Source organism: Aspergillus karnatakaensis (assembly GCF_047715665.1).
Source record: "Aspergillus karnatakaensis strain CBS 102800 unplaced genomic scaffold BJY04scaffold_1, whole genome shotgun sequence".
In the NCBI taxonomy this organism is placed as follows: Eukaryota; Fungi; Ascomycota; class Eurotiomycetes; order Eurotiales; family Aspergillaceae; genus Aspergillus; species Aspergillus karnatakaensis.
In genome coordinates, this window is record NW_027395713.1 from 44,547 (window position 1) to 59,628 (window position 15,082).

At 53.1% G+C, this 15,082-nt stretch overlaps 9 protein-coding genes across 9 annotated transcripts; 4 read left to right on the forward strand and 5 right to left on the reverse strand.

Annotated features, from left to right (window-relative positions):
- Positions 1 to 31: 31 nt before the first annotated feature.
- BJY04DRAFT_204274 (uncharacterized protein) lies at positions 32 to 1,410 on the reverse strand (the record flags this gene model as incomplete). The annotated part of the gene is made up of 6 exons (XM_073713469.1): positions 32 to 371; positions 427 to 457; positions 505 to 572; positions 621 to 738; positions 786 to 1,179; positions 1,243 to 1,410. The coding sequence occupies 6 exons, from the start codon at positions 1,408 to 1,410 to the stop codon at positions 32 to 34; spliced, it is 1,119 nt and encodes a 372-aa protein (XP_073577039.1).
- Positions 1,411 to 2,050: 640 nt separating this feature from the next.
- On the forward strand, positions 2,051 to 3,695 carry BJY04DRAFT_225374 (S-adenosyl-L-methionine-dependent methyltransferase). The gene is made up of 5 exons (XM_073718198.1): positions 2,051 to 2,363; positions 2,423 to 2,549; positions 2,609 to 2,732; positions 2,786 to 3,243; positions 3,298 to 3,695. The coding sequence occupies exons 1-5, from the start codon at positions 2,097 to 2,099 to the stop codon at positions 3,606 to 3,608; spliced, it is 1,287 nt and encodes a 428-aa protein (XP_073577040.1). The 5' UTR covers positions 2,051 to 2,096; the 3' UTR covers positions 3,609 to 3,695.
- On the reverse strand, positions 3,670 to 4,858 carry BJY04DRAFT_212272 (uncharacterized protein; the record flags this gene model as incomplete). Its single annotated transcript, XM_073714532.1, has 5 exons — positions 3,670 to 3,947; positions 4,002 to 4,052; positions 4,104 to 4,346; positions 4,403 to 4,732; positions 4,783 to 4,858. The coding sequence occupies 5 exons, from the start codon at positions 4,856 to 4,858 to the stop codon at positions 3,670 to 3,672; spliced, it is 978 nt and encodes a 325-aa protein (XP_073577041.1).
- A 788-nt stretch (positions 4,859 to 5,646) lies between these two features.
- On the reverse strand, positions 5,647 to 6,953 carry BJY04DRAFT_225377 (glycerate kinase family protein; the record flags this gene model as incomplete). Its single annotated transcript, XM_073718199.1, has 1 exon — positions 5,647 to 6,953. The coding sequence occupies exon 1, from the start codon at positions 6,799 to 6,801 to the stop codon at positions 5,647 to 5,649; it is 1,155 nt and encodes a 384-aa protein (XP_073577042.1). The 5' UTR covers positions 6,802 to 6,953.
- A 763-nt stretch (positions 6,954 to 7,716) lies between these two features.
- BJY04DRAFT_225379 (MFS transporter) lies at positions 7,717 to 9,499 on the forward strand (the record flags this gene model as incomplete). Its single annotated transcript, XM_073718200.1, has 6 exons — positions 7,717 to 7,845; positions 7,894 to 8,283; positions 8,331 to 8,436; positions 8,485 to 8,803; positions 8,851 to 8,980; positions 9,035 to 9,499. 6 exons carry the CDS (start codon positions 7,717 to 7,719, stop codon positions 9,497 to 9,499), a joined length of 1,539 nt encoding a protein of 512 aa, XP_073577043.1.
- Positions 9,500 to 9,512: 13 nt separating this feature from the next.
- Positions 9,513 to 10,861, reverse strand: BJY04DRAFT_175423 (uncharacterized protein). Its single transcript, XM_073709322.1, has one exon. It carries the CDS (start codon positions 10,848 to 10,850, stop codon positions 9,861 to 9,863), a length of 990 nt encoding a protein of 329 aa, XP_073577044.1. The 5' UTR covers positions 10,851 to 10,861; the 3' UTR covers positions 9,513 to 9,860.
- A 178-nt stretch (positions 10,862 to 11,039) lies between these two features.
- Positions 11,040 to 12,151, forward strand: BJY04DRAFT_175424 (uncharacterized protein). Its single transcript, XM_073709323.1, has one exon. The coding sequence runs from the start codon at positions 11,188 to 11,190 to the stop codon at positions 12,028 to 12,030; it is 843 nt and encodes a 280-aa protein (XP_073577045.1). The 5' UTR covers positions 11,040 to 11,187; the 3' UTR covers positions 12,031 to 12,151.
- A 203-nt stretch (positions 12,152 to 12,354) lies between these two features.
- On the reverse strand, positions 12,355 to 13,575 carry BJY04DRAFT_212277 (wax synthase family protein; the record flags this gene model as incomplete). The annotated part of the gene is made up of 2 exons (XM_073714533.1): positions 12,355 to 12,808; positions 12,857 to 13,575. 2 exons carry the CDS (start codon positions 13,573 to 13,575, stop codon positions 12,355 to 12,357), a joined length of 1,173 nt encoding a protein of 390 aa, XP_073577046.1.
- A 250-nt stretch (positions 13,576 to 13,825) lies between these two features.
- On the forward strand, positions 13,826 to 14,762 carry BJY04DRAFT_212278 (uncharacterized protein; the record flags this gene model as incomplete). Its single annotated transcript, XM_073714534.1, has 5 exons — positions 13,826 to 13,861; positions 13,918 to 14,216; positions 14,283 to 14,395; positions 14,444 to 14,650; positions 14,710 to 14,762. The coding sequence occupies 5 exons, from the start codon at positions 13,826 to 13,828 to the stop codon at positions 14,760 to 14,762; spliced, it is 708 nt and encodes a 235-aa protein (XP_073577047.1).
- Positions 14,763 to 15,082: the final 320 nt, after the last annotated feature.

Sequence of the window (15,082 nt, forward strand, 5' to 3'; positions counted from 1 at the left end):
AATTACTAGCACAGCATGGCCATAAATGGCTCTAGGAATCCATCGGTCTCATCTCGTACTCAACAACCACCTGATCCGTTCGATGAATGTGGCCGACCGGGGGTGCACGTTTCTGGGATTTGTCCTCTCCCAAAATGCTCTCCTGACTGCCATTGTTCCCCGTTCCAATATTCGTTGTAAACAGTTCCTCCTCCCTGTGCCAGCCAAATGGTATTTTCTTGATATGTGAGTCGCCTTTCGTAGAGGGGATTTGGTGACTACTCTTATAGTCACGGTGGTGAGAGCTCCAGGATCGCTTGCCGCGCAGCAGTTCGTAGAGTGGGCCGAGGGTAGGGATGCAGGAGGCTATGATGATGATATTCGACTCGATGCTAGTTCAGACCGTGGTTAGCGAAGAGCTCAATAAGATGTGGTACATAGACATACCTAGTCCACATAACAAGGTCGGCGCTCGCATCTAAACTATCAGCATCGGGCTCAATCATTCCTATACGAGTAGCATACATGTGGAGTCTGCTGTGTCATGCAGGCTAGGCAGCTGGAAGCATTTCACGATGGCCATCGCGCACGCACTAAACATGTCAGAAGCGCCTGGTCTCCTATATTGAGAGACTACTCACACTGCTCCCAGACCAAGGGCGGCGCACAGAGCCAGCTTTTTCTTCAGGGTGATCTGAAGCTGCATGAGGACAACAGCCGGGTAGATGGCCAGGTAAAGGTCGGCGAATCCAGAAACAGCTACCACCATCAGTCGAGACCAGGGTATATCTTCCATCTCTACTTACCGCCAGTGAAAATCGCGTAGCCTACCAAGACGCTGGTCGGGCGACAGGTAGCACCGGAGGACATCAATTGGATCTTCCAGAGCGCTTCAGGGGGGTCACACATGGTAAAGAGGATGATGATGCAGATGGCCGAAGACACAAATACCAGCCCCGTCAGAGTCCAGAGCCAGATGCGATGCCAGCGCCCGGGGTTCATAATACGATTCAACAGCGCGGCGATCGCCAGCTTCGGCGTCGTAAATGACATGATTCCGAGAGTGAAGTCGATGTAGTTCAGTAGCAGAATCTTGACCAGCCGGTCCATGCCACCGTCGCGCATTATCACCACCGTGTGCTTGCCGTACCCCAGACTCACATCCGCCGTCGTGAGGACCGTGTACCCTGTTAGCATTACCTTCAGCCCAAGTTAACTATAACATTTCCGCACGCATACAAAAGTAACCTTGTATAGACTCACCATGGAAAGCCCAATAATATAATCGTCGAGGCCAATATTCTTCAGCCACCACGATCGGATGTACAGGCGGGCAGCCACCATGACGAAGCTGACAGCAAAGAACGCCCAGAAGACCCCAACAATCCGGGGACCCCGAGTCTCATTTGCATATTCCGGTGTAATATTCATGGTGTCGTAGCAGGATCACGGCGGTTGCTGGAGTTCTGTCAGGAACGCCAACGAGGCAGTTCTCCTACAATTTGCAGTCAAATATGGTCCTTTCGAATTGAAAAGGGGATTGCCTGTGAAGGAGAAAGTCAATCAGATGCTTATCATTTGAAACGGCAGTGTCAAGCAGGTGGCCAGATTAATGACCTAGATCAGCGAATGTCAAAGAGGCATCTTCTCCACCGTGTTCCGGGGACTCCGTGTTAACCAATATAGGGGACGGCTCGCGGTGGATATCTAGACTCTCGGCCGTTGATGTTGCGCCAAAAGGTACCACTATGGCAACCTAGCTGCGACAATCGTTGGCATTTAGGGTGCCTGGTGCGGCCGCTAAGGTCATTACTGCTGCGACTAGCCAGGGATCGAACACCTGGAGCGAGCGCTAATCGTGCCAGGATTTACCTCCCGGTCAGCACGAGCCTACCAGGGCCAATAAGCACCCCGACGCCCTCTACCGTGGCTCGCCCGCCATGCAGGTTGGCAGCGGCACAGTCCCCCGGTGTAATGATGAGCTTCTCGGCCCTCTATCTGGGAATAGCTTTATCTATGCGACGATCCTGCGTTCGTTCACAGGGGCGGACATTCCTCTTGTCGCAACCCCTCCGTCTTTGTCCTGACCTGCACAGATTTCCATTGTAGACCGCATCATGACAAACGAGACCGCTACCAACGGCCAGGCCAATGGCTCTGCTGATTCAACAGTCAATGGCAAGCCAGTCAACGTGGAGCAGCTGGCTGTATCCCCGAATCTACCTGCTCAGGTTCCCGCATTGCTTGAGGAGATTGCTTCTACAGGCAGAGAGTACCTCGAAGCCAACAGTCAAGCACGTCTGTCGCTACTTGAAGCCGCCAAATCTCTCATGTATGCGTTGGAGACCCCGCGAGAAGCCATTCTGCGACATTGTTGGTCAGAGGTAGGGGACTCGCATCATGCCATGTTGCAACAAGAGCTGACACGAGAGCGTTGACGCAGTCTACGACCTACGCTGCCATTGATACCGCTGTCTCCCTCCGCCTCTTTACTGCTCTCGGCACAAATGATACACCCAAGGCTGTCACCGAGCTGGCGCAGTCGACTGGCGCGGATCCAATACTCCTGGGTTAGTAAAGCCTTGGTCCTCAGTACCGTTGGCAACCTAACCTGAGCTATTGTTGATAGGCCGAATGATGAAACATCTCGCAGCGATGGGTGTCCTTACCGAAACCGGCCACGATGAGTATCGCTCGACTGGACTTTCAAAGGTGTTGACCAAGGAGAAATATAGCGATGCATACCCTCTCATGTATGTTCTCCGATACTATCAGAGATCGTATCCGCTCATCATACCTCGCCTAGGACATCTCGATTTACCAAAGGCATCCTCGCCCTCCCAGAATTCCTGGAGAAAACCAACTACCGCAACCCTACGGGCGCGACAGACACGGCATTCCATCTCGGCTACAACACGAAGCTGGGGTTCTTCGACCACCTGCAACAAGAGCCCGTGACGGCAAAGCAGTTTAACAACCACATGGGTGTCTACGCGCAGGGCCGCGTCCGCTGGATGGATCCTGGATTTTACCCAGTGCAAGAGCAACTGATTGATGGGACCACGATCGGCAATGAAGATGTCTTGTTAGTGGATGTTGGTGGGAGCTTTGGCCATGATCTGTCGGACTTTCGTCGAAAGTGGCCGTCTGTTCCTGGTCGGTTGATCCTGCAGGATCTCCCGGAGGTGGTCTCTTCTGTCAAGGATCTGCATCCGTCTATTGACGTTACAGCTCATGACTTTTTCAAGGAGCAGCCTGTCAAAGGTGCGTATCTGCCGCTATGCAAGTTTTAACATGGTGCTAATGAAGCATACTCAGGTGCTCGCGCGTACTACATGCACTCCGTGCTGCACGACTGGCCTGACAATATTGCCAGCAAGATCCTCGCTAATCTCGTGGCAGCCATGAAACCCGGAAATAGCAAGATCTTGATCAACGAGAACGTGATCCCCGACACGGGAGCCTACTGGGAGACTACGAGTCTTGACCTGATCATGATGCAGATTGGTTCTGGGGAGCGGACAGAGCGCCAATGGCACGCTTTGTTGGAATCAGCTGGACTGCGGATTGCCAAGATCTGGACTGCGCAGCGGGGTGTGGAGTCCCTTATAGAGTGTGAACTGGCTTGATTCTATACAACGATAGATTCCTCGAGTTAGGCGTGCTAATCAGCAGAGATACTAGAGCGTACTAATAAGAGAATTTCTGCTTCACGAGTTTCTCGCTAAGTTCCCACAGTCTGTCCTCATTGTCAATGCCAATCGCATATGCGAAAGCCTCCGGAATGGGCTTGACTTGACAATCATCGTCGATGTGGCCACCGTTGTGGGCTAGTAGCTCGGTCAGTCGAGGAAGAGTATCCTGCACGCGTAGAAAAGGCCCACCTCTGATGGAGGGATCAAAGGCAGCAATAACCATGTTTGCCGCGCCCTGCTGGGGATTCTTGTACTGCATGGGAATCCCCGATACTGGCAGGGTCTTATTGTGAGCCTAATGCTGGAAAGTTGTGAGGGTAAACTCACGCATGTCGTAGTCCTCTTGGGTTAGATGCCGTCCAAGATTCGTAAATATGCCTTTATCAACCTTAGCATGTGATGGGAGTGGGCACATTAGGGCGAACGTACTCCCCGGATGGACACTAAACGAGGTGATGGCTTTATGCTGCAGTTTCCTCGCAAGAGAAGCACTAAACAGTATATTCGCAGCCTTTGACTGGGCATAGGCCTGCCATTTGTTGTACTCGGTGTGCTCGAAGTTCAAGTCATCCCACTGAATGGGACCCATCTGGTACCCGCGGCTCGTCACGTTGACGATAGTGGCACCGTCATCCAGCACGGGGATGAGAAGGTTGGTAAACAGAAACGGTCCTGTGTGCATCAATCTCGTCAGTTTCTGATAGAGTATGCTGAGAGTGAATGCACACCTATATGATTAATCCCAAACTGAGATTCAATGCCTTCTGATGTCTGAGCATACGGAGATGCCATGATACCAGCTGAATTGATGAGCACGTCGAACTTGTTCTCCTCATTAGTGAGGCTCGTCGCTGCATTACGGACTGACTCCTGGCTAGAAAGATCAAATTCCAAGAGCTTAATCTTCACATCTGGAGACTGCAAAAGGATAGCAGCCTTGGTCTCTTCCAGAAGGGACAGCTTCCGGGCTGTCAGCACTAATAGACCCGGGTGGCGTCCTGCAATGGCTTTGGCGGCCTCGCATGCAAGCGAACCAGGGCTAGTGCCGGTGATAATCACTGTCTGCACATCAGAAATTGGGAACTAGTGGATATCCCAGGTTACTTACCATTTCTCCCTCGGATTTGGGAATCAAGGGCCGCAGCGACGTCGTCAACGGTGGTTTCGAATGCAAAAGGAGACATTGCGGGCGGCGGCTAGACCTAGAAGCTACGGCTGCAGTGCAAGAAACAGCCTTTAAGCAGAGACTCTGTACTCTGGGTCTCAATAGGCTATTGCCATACCCTATCACCTAACACCGTTCGCCCCCGGAGTTAAGCACGGCTGCATAGGTAGGTAGTACAGGGATGAAATGACTGATCACTCATCATACGTCAGCATCGCATCTATGGTGCTGATTCTGCGGAAGATTGGGTCTGGTCAAAATCAAAACATTGCGACGCGTGGATAATTATGCACAGGTTAACTAGCAGTCCTGCTGAGTCAGGTTATGCGCGATATACAAGATTCCGCTGTACGAGTGCCTACAGTGTAACAACCATCATTGATTATAGACGCTAGAGTCTATATACTAGCCGATCACCCCGAGATATTAGATTAATACTCAAGCATGCTTGGGTGCCGCATGCAAGGTCCTTCTCCAACAATGCTCGGATCGCCCATCACACTCCCATCGTGTACAAACATCACTATATATTTCCAGTACTAGATGATGGATGCTCAAGGTCACGTCGGGTTAGCTTTATCAAGCAATGTCAAACCTTTCTTCCATGATAAACAAGCTGATGGAAGTATGAGAAGACATACATAAAACAGACATCTGCCCCCAAAGCAAAGAGAGACTGCGAAGAAAGAGTCTAGCCTACAGTCACATGATGCTCCACCAAGAAGTCGCGGAGAGGAGAAGTTTGGCCACAACTTTTAGCGTCAAAATCGTCATCATCATTTCTCATAACTACAGTAACCCGGTAAATCAGCGAACCATGCGTCTTCCTATTCCAACCAAGCGAATTGCTCCTTCAGCGCCCTCCACCAACAGCCGCTCCGTCTCCCCGATCGCTTCCTCCAGTGTCGATGGCCGTTGCAAAATCGAGGTGAACGCGTCGATCCCCACCTGATAATTTACGCTCGCATTCCGCCCAACAGTCCCAGCCAGCACAATCACTGGAATCCCCTTTGCTTTCGCACGCATCGCAACCTCCGCGGGGATTTTCCCCTTTGGGGTCTGATCGTCCACGCCGCCTTCTGCGGTGATCACTAAATCACAGTCGTCGAAGATGTCCTTGATCTGGAAATCCTCCATCAAGGCCTCGTACCGAGGACGCAGTTTCGCTCCGAGAAGCAGGAGCCCCGCGCCCAACCCCCCGGATGCGCCACTCCCCGGCGCATCCGCAATCTTGATTCCAAGCGTGCGGTGAATTACCACCGCGTACGTTTCCAATGCCGCGGCAAGGACTTCAGTCTGGTGCTCTGTCGCCCCCTTCTGCGGAGCATATACCCGTGCCACTCCCTGCGGCCCGCAGAGCACGTTCTTCCAGTTGCAGACTGCCTCGATCGCGACGTTTTTCAACCCGGGGTGCATCTTCGATAGATCCACCCCGGCAAGTGAAATGAGGGACTGCCCCCCTGCTGCGCGCAGGAGCTCCTGTCCGTACCGACCTACAAGCCGGGCACCGAGCGCTTGAAGCATACCGGCACCACCGTCACTGGTACCGGAATCGCCGCAGCCAATGATGATGCGTTTGGCCCCTTCGTCCAGAGCGGCAGCGATCAGCTGGCCGACACCGAACGTGGTGGTGACGCAGGGGTTGCGACAAGAGGGAGGGACAAGGCTGAGACCGGCAGCAGCAGCCATCTCGATGACCGCTGTCTTGACCGGAGCATTGCCCAGGATCCCATAGAACGAATGAATGGGTTCTCCAACCGGACCGATGACACGAAGCTTGCGGATGGTGCCGTCCGTGGCGGCAACAAGAGCATGAGCGAACCCCTCTCCGCCGTCTGCAAGCGGGACTTTGCGGACGGCGGCCGTGGGGGCAGCGCGCAGGATGCCTGCTTCGATACAGTCGGCAGCTGTATCGGGGCTGACACTACCCTTGAAGCCGGAGGGACACACGAGAACCTTCATGATGGATGAGATGGAGAAGAACGAATGAATAAGTTGAAGATGTGCTAACGAGAGAAGATGTTAGATGCTAAAACGAATGGTTTGGAGCTGATATGGAGAGAATGGAGAGCTACAGAGGGGTGGTCGGTGGACGTTCTTATACACTTCGCGAGTCCCAACAAGGCCAGAGCCTTTGGCATGATGTCGACTATACTTCGCTTAGTTTCTCTGTGATTGTCTGCTGTCTCCCTCTGTTTCGTGCTATACTACTTTCCTGCTGCTTCGCCTCAATCGCGCGAGGCAGGAGACCTCCTCGCAGACGCCTGGTAGGGACGTCACAACCAGTGCGGTGAGCGAGCCCTATCTGGTTTCTAAAAATGTTATCTGGCTGCCTATAATCCCGAATGCTTGGCTCGCAGTACTCCAGGGATCTGCATAGGCCAGAGAGGGTCTGCTAGAGTCAGGGTCCTCGGGGTTCTGTGACGTCCGGCCACAGCTTGCAGCAGCATATCCACTCCTACTCTCGCTATCATCCAGTCACAGCTTCCGTCACACCATTAGGGTTGACTTTATTCTCCACGAGCTCAGTTTCCGCTTGTGGCTTAGCCGTAGCCCAGATCAAAAGACCCTTTGAAGACGAAGTGCGATATCTTGCTGCCTTGCAACTTGGCAAGCCACCGCTGCTGGTCCCTGACTCTCGGGGCTCGATACTGACCCTGCGCCGCAGCCAAGTAGCTGGAGAGCCAAAAATAATGATCGACTGCGGCCGAGGTGCTCGCTTGCCGTGTTGTTGTCCAGCGAGGCTGTTGGGGTGAAGTATAAGGCCGACTGCAGACCCGGTCAATGCCCAAGTATTCCAACAACAGACAAGAAGTTTAATTTCATCTATTCATTCGCTATCTATTGCTTCAGTCACTCGTTAAGACAAGCACAACCATGACTTATTTGTTTTTGACTCCGAGCAGTCAAGACGTGCAGTCGCTACAGGACAGTGAGCAGCGGTCCATCGCCCCGAGCGAGGGCAGCTTCTTGATCCCTTTCACTTCCGACAATGAGCCAAAGCTCGTAAGCATTCTGATTTTCAATGGAAGCCAGATACTCATGCGCTGCTAGATCACCTGGTCTGGTCCCAAGGACCCTGCCAATCCGCTGAACTGGAGCCACGCCCGAAAGTGGTCGGCAACGCTCTTGGTCTCGTGCTTTACTTTCATATCTCCAGTCTCTTCTACAATGGTAGCCCCCGCCTTGAAAGAGATTGCGGATGATTTCAACATCAAATCCGACATTGAGCAGTATCTGGTCATGTCGATCTTCCTCCTCGCCTACGCTCTTGGCCCGTTTATCCTCGCTCCTCTGTCGGAGATGTACGGCAGAGTTGTTGTACTGCAGTCCGCAAACATGGTGTATCTTATCTTCAACACTGTGTGCGGGTTTGCGACATCTCGCGAACAGATGCTTGCTTTTCGATTTCTGAGCGGTCTTGGTGGAAGCGCGCCGCAAGCTGTATGTATTTGAAACTGATAATCGCTGCCATCGCTCACATGCAACAGATTGGCGGAGGCGTGCTCAGCGACTGCTGGCGAAAGAATGAGCGAGGAGCCGCTACTGCTGTGTACAGCGTGATGCCATTTATTGGCCCTGCAATCGGACCCATCGGTATGTCGAAGTCTTCTCCACAAAAGACACTCGCTAACTGCGACCCAGCCGGTGGATACCTGACCCAGTATATATCCTGGCGCTGGATCTTCTGGATTGTTTCCATGGCGGATGCTGTGGTCCAAATCCTCGCGTTTCTCTTCCTGCGCGAAACCTATGCCCCGAAGATTCTCGCGAAGAAGAAGAAATGGCTGCAGAAGGAGACCGGAAACCACATGCTCTACACCGAGTACGACCAGCCCGATCGCACTTTTCCTGAGCTTCTGAGCAAGAACCTGGTCCGGCCATTCCGGATGCTTTTCACGCAGCCTGCCATTCAAGCTGTCGCTCTATACCGAGGATACCAGTATGGTCTTATGTACCTTGTGTACGTATTCTCCAGCCCAAAAACTGAACGAACACTAACCGCCGCAGTTTGGCCTCGTTTCCTACTGTCTGGGAAGGAAGGTACAACCAAGATAAAGGCAAAGCGAGTTTGAATTACATTTCTCTCGGGGTCGGATTTGTCATTGGGCTGCAGTTCTGCGGCCGACTCATTGACATTGTATGCTTCTGCCTGATCTGCGCCTCAATCTGGACCCTTCGCTTACTGTTTTAGGTGTATCTCCGCCTCGCCAAATACTACGGGGACAACGGACGCCCAGAGTACCGGATCCCTTTGATGATCCCTGGTGGACTCCTCGTCCCTATTGGGTTGTTCATCTACGGCTGGACAGCAGAGTATGAGACGCATTGGATCGCGCCCAACATCGGCGCAGCCCTGTTTGCGATCGGATTGATCATCTGCTTCCAGTGCTGCCAGACGTACGTGATTGACTCGTACACACGGTATGCAGCGAGCGCGACGGGGGTGACGGCATTTGTGCGGACGATGGCGGGGTTCAGTTTCCCTCTGTTTGCGGACAGTCTCTACCGGTCGCTGGGGCTCGGCTGGGGAAACAGCCTGCTAGGCTTCATCAGTCTGGGCATGGGACTCGTGGCACCAGCGCTGCTGTGGTTCTACGGCGAGTGGATGCGGGCCAAGAGCCCTTACTGTGCAGGTGATGAGACTAGCCATGTTTGAGGGAATGACAGAATGACGGAATGATGATTGGTACACGGCAGATGTAGTTTTATAGACGATCGAATAGAACAGACATGTCTTTCTTAGCCAGGGCTGTGCAAACCTTCTCGCGGCTGGGCGACAACCAAATGGGCTGATGCCCAGAGGCCGAGAGCTGCCCAGACCTGATTTTTGATAATGCCGATTCTTGGAGAAGTAGAAAGACCCTATGGGATCGTGCCATGCAGGGTCCGCCGAGTCAGTCATTCAACACGGGCTGTAGGAAGCGAGATTGGCAAGGGTCCAATACGAGATCAAATGTTATTGTTTGGTCTTTTTGCTGCGAGAGAACCGAGACCCTGATTCTCGGTTGACATCGGTGTCACTGTCGCTGAACTCGACGCTGTCTTCGGCCCCCTTCGCCGTCTTGCCTGTCACTGTCTTCAGTCTCTGCCTTGGTATCGACGCCTGGCTGTGCCGGAGTGGTCAATTTCCCTTCGCGCTCATACCTCGCCCACACACTCAAGGGCACAGCTTCCTTCAGCCGAAGCTTCTCGACTGCTATCCCCTCGACGAACTCCTTATACTCAACCATGTCCCCGTTGTCCACAATCTTCAGCCCGGTCGGATGATATGCCTCATCGCACTCATAACAACCCCAGCTGTGACTCGTCCGAATGAACCACTCGAGCATCCAGCTGTCCCTTTGGTCTGCTCGTACCTTTCCGTCCTCTTCCCTCGACCGTAGCCGCCACCACGAGACACTGAATTCCCCTTCAGGGTTATCGTCCAAGATGAAGACCACCAGATCCCACAGCAAACCCATCCGCCAACCCAGACTCTCATTGAGATGGCGATACCTTGGCGCAACCGACCCGTCCAAGGACCCATAATAACAGCCGCATCCTGGGAGATCAATGTCCAGATCACCGACCCTCGGCGGCGGGTTGGACACAAACATCCGTCGCCACGACGCCTCCGGCCGCAGAACCGCCGCCCGTTTCGCCTCGGACTGATACCATTCCTGCTTGCGCAAGATCTGGACTCCTTCATCCCTACCCGTGCAGTATCGCATAGCAAGATAGTCGTCGTCGGCGACGACATCGCAGTCGTCGAGGGTGAAGAGGTTGGCGAAAAACGGCGGAAACAGCTCCTGTAGCAGGGGATTGAAGTCGACCGCGAGGCTGTCTTCAGGGAGTGGGCATATTCGAGATGGCTTGAAGAATAATTGCTGTTGGAGGAATTGGCTTCGTGTGATTACTACTTTCCACTGGTGATTTACTCGCTGCATGAGCAGAAGGTCTCGCTGTGGGAGGTGCGATAGGATGGGCTCGAGGAGCTCGGGGAGGAGGAAGACTCTGCTGGTGGCCATTTTGCTTTCGTTCTGCTTGTTTATTGCCGCAATTTATCATGGTATGAGGTTGACTTTAACGTTCTCGTTGGATGGGGGCCATGAGTCAACAGCAGGCTCAGCCCCTTCGTGAGTCAGATTCGTTCCACTCCGCCCCATCATTCATAATGAGAATGAAGCTCTTCAGGAAAGGGTCAAGGAGAGTGGAGATGTGAAGATGTGACAACGAGAATGAGGTGCATTCTCCAATAAAACGACTCCAACTGCTGCTGGCCCCATCGTTCGTCTGCGGGGTATAAAATGCCCCTCCAGCCTCCTGGGGTCATCCTTTCTCCCTGTTCAGCCAAGACCAACTCAAATGGCCTTTCCAAAGCATGTTGTCGTGGTTATCGGGTGCGGTGGAATGGGCCTTGCCGTTGCTCGTCGTCTCGGAAGCGGCTCTCATCTCCTCCTGGCCGATTTCTCCCAGACCCAGCTTTACACCGCTGCCCAAACATTGCAAAACGAAGGCCACGATGTTGAGACTCTGTTGACCGACATCTCGAAACAGAATTCTGTGGAAATCCTCGCTCAGCGTGCTGCGCAGCTTGGCCCTATCCGAGTGATCGCTCATACGGCCGGCCTGTCGCCCCAGCAAGCTCCCCTTGATTGCATTTACTCGGTCGACCTGCTAGGAACAGCGCATGTTATCGACTCGTTTGTATCAATCGCGTCTCCTGGTACCTCGCTCGTGGTAATCGCCAGCCTTGCCGGGCATCTGGCGCAAGCCGATCTCTCCTCCGACCTGGAGCGACACCTCGCCACAGCCCCTGCGAGCGCATTACTATCTCACCCCGACCTCGAAGTAATCCGCTCCAAAAGCAACGCCGAATCCGCTGCTTTCCGCGGGTATCAAGTCTCCAAACGAGGCAACATCCTCCGAGTGCAGGCCTCCGCCGCCGCATGGGGGAAGAAAGGAGCGCGGATCAACTCCATCAGCCCGGGCTTCATTCTCACCCCGATGGGCCACCAGGAACTCGCTGGGCCTCTACACGATCAGCTCCACGAAGCGACCGTTAGTAACCCGATTCCCCGGGCGGGTACGGCGGCGGATATTGCAAATGTGGTTGCGTTTCTTTCTAGCCCCGACGCGTCGTTTATCACTGGGACGGATCTTTTGGTTGATGGGGGGTGGTTGACGGCTATGCGTTGGAAGGAATAATTGTATTGTCGTGCAGACTTGTGTTCCTTTGGACGAGGTGTCATGTGTATTTGATCAAATACTCGTTCTGTCTGATCTATCTACCATACCGGGTAACGGAAAGTACACGCATGATGCCGCTACATAATCATTCAACTGTGCACGTAGAGATGCAACTGACCGGGGTACATAGTTCCGACATCCATATACCGCCAGCTATCCCTTTGCACCGCATAGGATAAACCGCGTGAGCATGCCGGTGGTACATCTCAAACCAACTCTACACACGGTAAAACCCTGCCAGAAGAACCCGCGAACTGACTGCACCACTGAGCTCGATACTGATCAGCGCATCCTGGCCACCAGGCTAACAGGGACAATGGCATCCCCGCTCTTGGCATCTGGCGAAGCCATGATGGGATACATATAAGCCGGAAGAGTCCAAATCATAGAGCAAGCGACCCAGACGTAGCCGACAATCTTCTGTATCGCCGAAGGGGTTGACTTGTTTGGCTGATTGCTTCCTCGAAGATAGTGATACGCATTGATAACCGTATCCTCAACCGCAATTCCCAGGGCCTGGATGCAGAAGAATGGCAGAGCGCCAGACTTGCTGAATGGGATTCCATTGGCTATGTCGAGGGCAACGTGCATGCCTGCCGACTCCAGGAAGATAAGGCCGACTTTTGCATATCGAATCCAGGATGCTTTCCTCTGCCGGGGCACACCCAAGACATCATGCACGAGCCAACGACAGAAGGACTGGAACTTGTGAGTGGTCGTCTGATGCCAAACATGACTGCATCAATTAGCGACTAGAACAGCAGAAAATCATGTAGGAGCTCACCTCCAAACACGACGCAGGGTGTAGGCATCGGATAGAGATCCGAACAACGGCGGCCAGTCAGACGGCGCAGACAAGCCAGAGAGGACACTGAAAAATGCGAGAATGTTATAGCATCCACCTATGAGAGCCACCAATGCGATGCCTATGCCGAGGCCCGAAACAGCTCGCACGATGAGCTCTTCGCGGGGGAGCTGCTTTTCATAGAGTCGCCGGAGAAGTGGGATATTCTCGGGAGACAGATATTTGGCAGCTAGCTCTGGATCCGCAGCGCTGTCCATCAGGTCCAAAAACAGATAGCTGACGATGATAAATGCTGCTGCTCGGAGCAGAAAAGACAGTCTAGATACCCCGACAGCTGGCGCCCGGATGAACTTGACCTGATCAGGTGTGCCAATGAACCTCCAGTTGAGCGTCATATTGAATCCCGACCCGAGCCTGCTCCTCAGACTCGCGCCATGCTGGTTGTGAAAGGACCATTTGGAGAGCAGGGCGAGGTTGATGTAATGGAGAAGCAGTGTGATGGAGCACCCGCGAGTGATACCGGCCCACGGGGATCGGACCAGGGCGTCCTTAACGCCCGTGATACAATTGCAAGTGAAGATCACAGCAAGGATCAGTCCGCCAAAGCGTGCAGCATATGAGGTTCCGGGTGTGCAGCCGACGATGACCGAGCTGACGGCAATGGTACCCAGGATAGACAGAATGGGATGCAGTGCCATGACTAGAATAGTATGCGCTTACAACCTTGACAGCGAAAAACACGAGCAGAATAGAACAGATAAAAAAAAGCTGTGCAAGGGCGAGAAGGAGAAATAAAAGGGGGCGAAGGCAGGTCCAAGCAAAGCCCTATCCTTTGGAACAAAGAAATTGGAAGCAGAATTGGTTTCTCATCGAATTTGGCCCTTTTCAACCCACTGGGACACCACCAGTTCCAAATGTAAGAAGCCACTGCGTTACTCGATCTGCTCCATGTCTGTTTACCGGATAGAACCAGGCGTCTTTCTGGTAAGGCCACCGCTACTCGAGAGATCTATACGGAGTACTAATATCAGAAACTCAAGGCCGTCCTGTGGGTCTGCATTGGCCTTCAATGCTTGTTTCTCTCGACGCGATTTACACTCCGACTGAAGTTCGACCGTCGCTGGCTGGCGGAGGATGCGCTTGTTCTGTTCGCCTGGCTGCTGTCGCTCGCAAGCACTTTGCTCTGCACGGTGGTGAGTGACCAGCTGTATCTCTCCATCGCCCTCTCGCAGGGTGGAGTGACGAACATACCCGCCAATATAGAATGGGCGACAGTCAGATTCTTGCGTTCCCAGCTCGCCGGATACTACCTGGCGTACTTCTGTTTGTGGTCCATCAAGTTGGATTATACATGCTTGCTAAGCTCGTTGAAACCAGACTAGTATGCTGAGACTGCCCTGGATAGAATGAGCGTGTCTGACAATACTTCAGAGCACTGCGCGAGCCAGCATACCATGTGGTATTCGCGTGTGAGCCTTCGCGTGGCAACAAGTCTTGATATTATCACCGATGCTGCAAGTGAGTAACATGAAACACGACATATAACTAAACTGATCGCCCTCGCAGTTATCGTCCTGTCCGGTAACAGTCTCTGGAGAGCCCGAATCACCGGTCGACGAAAGCTCGCGCTTGTCGGTATCAGCCTTCTCACGGCGTTCATCATCATCATCATCATCATCATTGCCCTGGTACGGATGCTTGTGGGTCAAACGGTCTCGGGACAGCAGGACGCTGGATGGGTGATTGTGTGGCATGCCGTCGAAATCCTAGTCGGTAAGTACAGTGACCCCCGAGTCACCAGTGTTTGCTTATCATTTATCTTCTGCGCACAGCAATTGTGGTCGCGTGCCTCGCCTCGATATGGACTCTTCGAACAAAATGGTGATAGCATGAGAATGCTTCATGGTATGGCGCGAACAATCGATCGATGGAAGCGCCGATACTGCTGGAGGAGCAGGACAGCCCCGCGAAACAGCCCCTTGTGTATCGGATGAGGCGCTAAGCAACGGGTATACTGTTTGTTCTCTTCGCTTGTTCTCTCATTTTCCGTAAATAGTATGGCAGAGTAGAGGTACATTAAGAGCAAACAAACACACCGGTGTGGCTGGTTCTTTGATGTCACGTGGTGCTGCATGGATGTTGACCCCCTCTTCTTCTTCTTCTTCTTCCTCTTCCTCCTTTTCATCTCCCTTTTCTCTCATTCTA

What these genes read in the sequence shown, in the direction of transcription:
- BJY04DRAFT_225374 (XM_073718198.1), top strand. Translation starts at nt 2,097, where the DNA reads ATGACAAACGAGACCGCTACCAACGGCCAGGCCAATGGCTCTGCTGAT. An exon ending in TGCGACATTGTTGGTCAGAG is followed by an intron (nt 2,364 to 2,422) that starts GTAGGGGACTCG and finishes GCGTTGACGCAG; the next exon opens with TCTACGACCTACGCTGCCAT. An exon ending in CGCGGATCCAATACTCCTGG is followed by an intron (nt 2,550 to 2,608) that starts GTTAGTAAAGCC and finishes TATTGTTGATAG; the next exon opens with GCCGAATGATGAAACATCTC.
- BJY04DRAFT_175423 (XM_073709322.1), bottom strand. Translation starts at nt 10,850, where the DNA reads ATGGCCACCAGCAGAGTCTTCCTCCTCCCCGAGCTCCTCGAGCCCATC.
- BJY04DRAFT_175424 (XM_073709323.1), top strand. Translation starts at nt 11,188, where the DNA reads ATGGCCTTTCCAAAGCATGTTGTCGTGGTTATCGGGTGCGGTGGAATG.